General features: G+C 42.2%; 1 protein-coding gene across 1 annotated transcript; it reads left to right on the plus strand.

Moving 5' to 3' along the window:
* Positions 1–2,848: 2,848 nt before the first annotated feature.
* On the plus strand, positions 2,849–3,535 carry LOC141026653 (uncharacterized). Its single transcript, XM_073503495.1, has one exon. It carries the CDS (start codon positions 2,849–2,851, stop codon positions 3,533–3,535), a length of 687 nt encoding a protein of 228 aa, XP_073359596.1.
* The last annotated feature ends 4,345 nt before the right edge of the window (positions 3,536–7,880 follow it).

Genomic DNA, 7,880 nt, shown 5'->3' on the forward strand with positions numbered 1-7,880 from the left:
ATTTCCTGACGCTAGCCATAAGATGGTCAAGTGTAAGCTGTCCAAAATTGGTGCTCTTTATTGTCTCAGCGTTTCTAACAATCCCAAGGTATCTGTTGTCCACATACTGCTGAGTTATCGGGCATACATATTTGCCTATGGTGTACTAGACAAATAGCCTGACAAAATTAGGTGTGTTGTCGCCTTTCATCTTGGCTAGCAATCCTTTCAAAGTTACTTTTGTGTCATTGGGGTCTTTCAGTTCCTTCCACAACTCCAAAGTATCGTTGTGATTTGAAGAGACGTGATTCTTCCCCATGCAGGGCAGGCCTGTTATATGCTCCACATCTTTTAGTGTGATCCTACATGGTCTCCCATTAATTATAAAGGCATCCTGCTCTGCATCATATGAATAAGTGATGGCCTGGCACAGTAGACGTCTCAGTCTCATGCCAGGAGTCTTGAGAAGTTCACCCAGTCCAATCAACTTGATGTACGTCAGTTGTTGTGCGTTTAATTCTTTTATGAACTTCTCGTATTGCAGCAATGAAGCAACCTGAGTTCCCTGAATGTACAAATAGTGTGATTAGATTCTGTATGGTATTCATTTAAACACGCATAGAACCGACTAGATCTAATCTATGCCAATATCAAAATTGTGCTCTACAGTACTGCATGAAATTATAGAGCTTCTAGGCCATATAATGAACACCAGACATAGAAAAACAAGCTATCTCTGTCGGCAAATTGACTGATAATAGTATAGATTTTTAGTAGAAAGAGCAGACTTTGGTCTATGTACACTACTAAAGTTTCAGGCGTCACGCTTATGAAAATAATTGCATACATGATCACAAGATCAATAGTTTATAGATAATCACCATATTAGGAATGTAACATGTGATCCTACTGTCCAGCTTTCTCTTTAGTTTTCTTCTTTCTTTCTCATCAACCTAAAATTTAATATAGTACATACATTTGATGTTCTCAATGCCAAATAAGTGAGGCGTGCAACTTATGTACAAAACTACTTTATATTCTGCCTACTGCGTATTTGATCAGGCATTTAGGAGTACTACGATTATTTTGTTGATTCGGTTGCTGGTTTTAAAAAAAGTTGAATTACTAGTCCATCCTTTCCATATCGTTGCACGTAGAACTTTCCAGCACGAAAATTAGCGCAAGTTTCATTACAGAGAGAGGCATTCATGACTAAAAACTAAGAGAGGAAGGTATCCACGATCTCCCTTAAGTTTTGCTAAAGCACATGTAGATGTGCTCTAAGTATTGCTTATCTAAGTCCTATGTCATTGATTTTATGCTAAGATTCGTGCAAGCCTTTCTAGACACACCCATCTCCCTTCGGTAAATAGGGATAGTTCGTTATGGCTGTAACTAAACGAGATCAAAAAGAAGTGTGCCGTAAATAATGGGATTGCATGCAGGCTAGGGAAGGGGGTGTATACAGAATACAAGGATCTTGATCGTTACCGGAGGATTCTCTCGATGGCGACCGGCTCCATTGCCGTTCGCTTTCATCTTTTGATTCGCCGGCTTCTCCGACGTGCCCTTCTCTTTCGTCGGCTTCTCTGACGTGCCCTTCTCTTTCATCTCAGGATTCGCCGATGCAGGCTTTGAAGATGACGGCTCTGTCGGCTTCACCGACCTGGGAGCTACTTTGGGCGGCGTGGGGTGGTAATTCGGTGTAGTCATGGAAGGCTAGGTATGGGAGGCGTGGGGTGGGAGGCGTGGGGTGGAAGTATACGATCTATGCCGTGAAAAGCTTTGTATTTATAGGGGATTCTCTAACAACCGATCACAAGGAAATATTGGGAATTTGGGATCTCACGAAGAGGTAGTTTTAGATCACGTAATGTTTATTTATAGGGGATTCTCTAACAACCGACCACAAGGAAATATTGGGAATTTGGGATCTCACGAAGAGGTAGTTTTAGATCACGTAATGTTTTTTTAGCTAGTTCTTTTATTTTGAGAATTTTTTAGCAAGTTTAGATCAGTAATGTCAACCGTGAAGTGTTTGGGCTTATTGTGCTTTCTTATACGGGCCTATGGGATGAGCCCATTTTAAATATGAACATGGGAAAGGAAGCGAGGACTCCAACAGGCGCGACGAGCCCCGTCCCAATTATTTAGGACGGGCATGCGCGAGGGCGCTTCGTCCTCACTGCCACGACTATCCAAAAATGGTTCCTCTTCCTCTGCGTCCTCTCGATTCTCTCTTCCTCTGCGTCGCCCACTCTCCCAACAATCTGGCTTCTGGAACGGTGAGTTCTCCTTCCTGTCAATTTTGTTAGTAGTTCTCCAGTAGCAGCACATACGATGGCCTTCTTCTTGTCAATTTCTTGTTCTCCTGCTTCTTTATTTTGTGCGCACAGATTCATCTGCCTACAACATGTAGTCCGTTGCCTTATGAGAATTTTGCACACAAATTCATCTGCATGCAACATCTAGTCCATTGTCTTGTCAATTTCTTGTTTTTCTCCTGCTTCTTTAGTTTGTACACAAAGTTTCATCTGCATGGGCGATGAACAATTCATAGATACATGTTTATTCTTGATTGTTGATGCATTTGTTTAGATAAATATTTCAAGAGCGTAAATTTTGATTGTTAATTCGCATATACTCCCTCTGCAAGGAAATATAACAACTTTTGGTTCACTGCTTTAGTGATTTCTTTACAGAGGGAGTACTTGTTTAGTTTAAATTGTTCATGCACTTGTTTACATAAACTTTCAATAGCGCCAGAATTCCTATACTATCTGCCGTCATATTCATCTCGGTTTATTGTTATCATGTTATTGTCATGCTTCATGTCTTATACTGGTTTCATCAATTACAGTCCTTCGGCATGGCGTTCGAGAAAGATTATGCTGCTAGGGCAGATGGAAATACCAAAATTTGTGTGAAGTACATGAACAAGGCTAGCTGTGTTGAGTACTGCATTGGCAGATTCAAATACTGGCTGCGGAACGACGACCAGAAGATAGTTGCACTGGATGTGGAGTACACCTGGCCTCGTGGTCCGACACAGATGGCGGCCGTGGTCCAGTTATGCGTTGGCATCTACGTCCTCGTGTACCACATAAGCATTGCTAATGAGCACTGCGGCCTGCTTGCCGCCTTCCTGCTCGACGAGGAGTACACCTTTGTTGGCGTGGACATCAACAATGACGACAAAAAACTCAAGCCTGTTGGTCTGGTGGTACAAAACTTTGTGGATATCCAGAATATGTGGAGAGTGCCTGATCCAGTGACGATTAAGCCAAAGTATGGCTTGGCTGACTACGCTAGTTCCATCATCCACCACAGCTACAACAAGATGAAGGACGCTATCACAGAAGATGACCACCATATATGGGCAGAAGCGTCCTTGCCCTTGAAGAACATCTATTATGCTTCCATGGACGCGGATGCCACCTACGATGTATACATGCGGTTGGTGAACTTCCAGAAGGGGTTCGAGAGTCAGCGCCAGCATCTCGCCAAACCATCTAGGCGGTCAAAGAAGTCCGGAAGGAAGAATGAATCAACCTAAAATGTTTCTTCTATTTATTTAGCTGATAGTCTGTAAACTTTATTATACTGCTAGTAAGTCGTAAGTTCAAATTTCCTGCAAGTTGAATCATCCTTTATTCTAGCTGTCTTGCCTAATTTGATCCACGTTCACGAGATATTATACTTAAGACATTTATTTTGTTTCAGTTTCTCTAGCTATGATACAGAATGTGATAGCCATTTTTACCAAAAGATTATTTCAGATTTATAATGAATACTGTTCTCAACTGGGTTTGAATAGAGAAATTTTATTTTTTAATTGCATAGAGAAAGTTCATTTTTTTAATCAACAGAAGGGTCGCCCCCTCTGATTTTCCATTAAGAAACCACATGGTCTTTCAAGCCCCTGATACAAACTACAGCTAGAAACTAAAGTAATCAACTAGCAGCACAAATCATACATGGTAGCAAGCCCAGCCAGACTTAACATGAAGGTCCAAGATGCGCAGGAGACACCGCAGTACCCTGTGACTCCACACTTGCGGTGAACTGTACAATTCACCTGCTACATGCTCTAGCCTGCGCATATAGACCATCAGCACCTCTTTGCTCCCAACATCAGCACCTCTTTGTTTACCACCTTCATCTGCAATATAGACCATCCCATGATCCACAAGCAAATTAGCTAAACAAGAATCATAAGATCACTATACCATTTATTTTGTAATCTCACATTACTCCTGCATTGCCAAAGAGTCAAGAACACAACGGATGCCCTTCCCGCATCTCCTATGCAAACACTCATAGGTAGTTCTACCATCTTAACTCCATGATTTAAAATATTAATAAAACCCCCTTAACGATTCAATTTGCATTACCATCGTTCATGATTATAGCCAGGGAAACAGCAGCCAATAAAGCAACCACCTGTGAAAGACCTATTTTGAGTCCTGAATAGGGGCGAATCCTAGCATTTACTCTAACTGCAACATGTCCTCCTCTCATAGTCATCATCACCCAAGACATAATGAAGATGTAACCCCATAGATGCATAACTGCTATCAACATAGTTTTCGCACTATACCTAGTGTAAAGGACACTCTTGCATTGTCATGCTACATTTGTGGCTCCTCGGTCAGCATGTTCATAACCACCTCGATCTGAAGATCTTCACGGGTGGTGGTCTTGAAACCGAAAAGAACGGCTTTATGAACCTTAAGCTCTTCACTGTCAACAAAATCACTCCATCCCTTGCCGAAGATGATGCGGCCATCATCACACTTGTGGTACTTGACCGGCATGAAACTGTCCTTGCACAGCCGAATGCCAGCAAGCCCATCTCCCGGTATCTCCCCATCTCCTGGGGTCTTCAGGGCGTCGACAACTTTCACCAGTAATCTATGTATGCACTGTCATAGAAAGAAAAATTATCAAATATGTGAAGGAGCAGTAAACAAAAGGATCTTCAGCTACATCTACATATATTACATAAGGATCTTCAGTTATGGGAAACAAAAGGATATGCAAAAACACATATCAGTGTATTCACTGGTTTCAGCTACAATACCATATCATTAAACTTTCTCTCCATGAAAAAACAAAGAAAATTGCATACAAAATAGAAAATACTAGTACACCAAAAACATACCATCGTCTTTCCTACTATGTTCGACTTGGTGAAGCGGTGGACAAAAAATGCACCTATATAACCTTTCTTCATCGCCAAATGGTCATGTAGGTTACGCTCCTCTTGCTTCGTAAGATTAATTCCCTTCGTTATGACAGCTAATTCTAGAGGACTTTACGCTCTTCGTTTTGATCACATGCCCTTGGCAGGTTGCAGCAGTACACCATAGGAATGTCTTCAGTCAAATCGAAGGAGACAAGGTCGCCTTCTCGCAGGTCGAAGTCTTCAACAAACCTGCACCAGTTTGCACCACAGATGATCTCCCTTGAATTCCCTTTGTACACGCCAAAATCATACATGCGGCTCCCTCTCGCTTGAAAAAGCAATGAACTGTCTGGGATGGCGCTGAACTGGTGCCTTGGGTACCATGGCACGATCTGTAGATGTAGAATTTAATTGCTATTTATTTCCTACATTTTGTTAATCTTCAAAGTAGAGGGGAACAAACACAATACAAGTAAAAATTGACATGATTATTTATACCACAGCTGAAGTGTCCCCATCTAGCCTGATGGTAAATGTCAACCCATCAGCATTGGGCCTATTGCAGTCCTCTCGACAGGTTATGCACACCACCTGTGTAAACAAAATAAAATGAAGAAAAGCAAAGGATGAGAATTTAAGAAAACGGCTTATGCATGTAAACACACTAGGCAACAATCATACAATATAATCAATGAAGTACTGCATCAGTAATCAACAATCATACACTTGAACTGAGCGGGTGGCTCGCCCTCCACTCTTCATAACCCCGCAACGCAGCGTGTGCCCGCCGCACCACAGCTTGTTCAGACATGTCCTTCTCTTCATCCTCGACCGGCAGCATGGGCTCACCCCGAGCGTCAACGCGCGGCATTGGCCCCTCCTCCTCTGCAGCACAACTGAGGTAGTGTCTGAGACTGAGCAGTAATCTTTGAGAAAAGTCCTATGAAAACATAAATCCTACTAATGCTGTTACTTGGCCCACCCGAATGTACACACGCACACCTTCAACATACAGCCCATCTACATACATCCACATCCAACAATATTTTCCTTGAAAAAGAAAAGAAAATCTGTTCTGGACGGACGAAGGATCGTCAGGGTAACCAACTCAATTAGCCACTTGTCTGTCATGTTGGAGAAAATGAACTTACTTCACTTTTTCCTGGTACTACATAATCACACAAAATAAAGACTAAAATAATTCCTAAAAACTCTGGTATATTGTACGCCCTCACATTTATAATCTTTAAAATATGAACTAATTTGGGCAACAGAATTAAGAGTTTATTGTTATTTCCCTACAAAGATACAAATATTTGGATCAAAATTTCATATTCTGCAAAAAAAACACTGCAGTAAATATTATTCTGAGAAATGTTTAGTTGACTTGCAATCTAGGACTACAAGTTCATGGCTGCCTTACTAAACCCAACCTAATTTCGGCCTAAAAAGGAATTTAATCCACTAGCCCAGCTTATAAGTTTTAAGCCCACCCTCTGGTTTCTTCCTGGATTAGCCACTGCACAAGGCCAATATTTTTTTAAAGTTTTTAAAGGACTGTTTGCTGAAATTTGCTGCTATTGTGTTACGCATCTGCACTTGTTCATTGTTACGAAAACCCTGGAATACCGAAACCCTAGAAAAAAATACCCAGCTAGCCACCGATGTAGAAAACTTCCTTCAATCTCTGCATCACCTTCCACCTAACCTCCGATTTAAAAATCCTAACTATCTAATCTCTGACTTTGAAAACCATATCCAACTCCCGAAACGGCAACACAACAAGGAACAAAGAAGTTGAAGATTACAAGTTAGTGTTTCTCACTTCACCTAGTCGCCGGTAGTCGCTAGGTGCTTGCTGGCGGCCTCCCAATCTCACTCCGCGCTCTTCTGCTCCAACCGTCGAGAGCGGCCAGGCGAGTAGGAGGCGGGGTCGCGGCGGGGTGGTTTGTGGGGAGGGTGGGGGGTTAGGGGGTGGGGTGTGTGGGCGATGGGGGTGATGACACGGACCCTATCCGTGTCAAGCACAGAAAATAACGGCCCGTGGGTCCAGTTCGTAAAGAAACAACCAAACAGGCCCACAGGCCGCTTACCAGTCACAAAGTAAAACCCTATGTTACTAATAAAAAACACAAAGCAAAATCCTTTTGTCTAAAAAACAAAAAAAAACAAAAATCGTAAAAAAGAGGGAAATCCTTTTTGGGTGAGTTCAACGTGAACGTGATGGTGAGAGGCTCAAGGAGGAGTTTTGTGCGTTTACAACACCTTTGTTTTAGAGAAAAAAATGCACCTTACAATGTGAAATTATAAAATCGTTATTAATAAGTGCTGAAAATTCCTTATTTATAAAAAATGGTTTCTTTCCAGAAAAAACAAACTTCAATAATGCGGCCACCATGAAACCGTAGCAGGGAATGGGATGAGTGCTCCATGTTAAGCTCTTTGGTCCATATATGTGTTGGGGATCGTAGCAGAAATTAAAAAATTTCTACGCATCACCAAGATCAATCTATGGAGTCATCTAGCAACGAGAGAGAGGAGTGCATCTACATACCCTTGTAGATCGCGAGCGGAAGCGTTCAAGTGAACGGGGTTGATGGAGTCGTACTCGTCGTGATCCAAATCACCGATGACCGAGCGCCGAACGGACGGCACCTCCGCGTTCAACACACGTACGGTTGGAAAGACGTCTCCTCCTTCTTGATCCAGCAAG

Source organism: Aegilops tauschii, chromosome 1 (genome assembly GCF_002575655.3).
Source record: "Aegilops tauschii subsp. strangulata cultivar AL8/78 chromosome 1, Aet v6.0, whole genome shotgun sequence".
Taxonomy (NCBI): Eukaryota; Viridiplantae; Streptophyta; class Magnoliopsida; order Poales; family Poaceae; genus Aegilops; species Aegilops tauschii.

Bases quoted from the DNA above. Each gene is read 5' to 3' on its own strand.
- LOC141026653 (XM_073503495.1), top strand. From the start codon at position 2,849: ATGGCGTTCGAGAAAGATTATGCTGCTAGGGCAGATGGAAATACCAAA.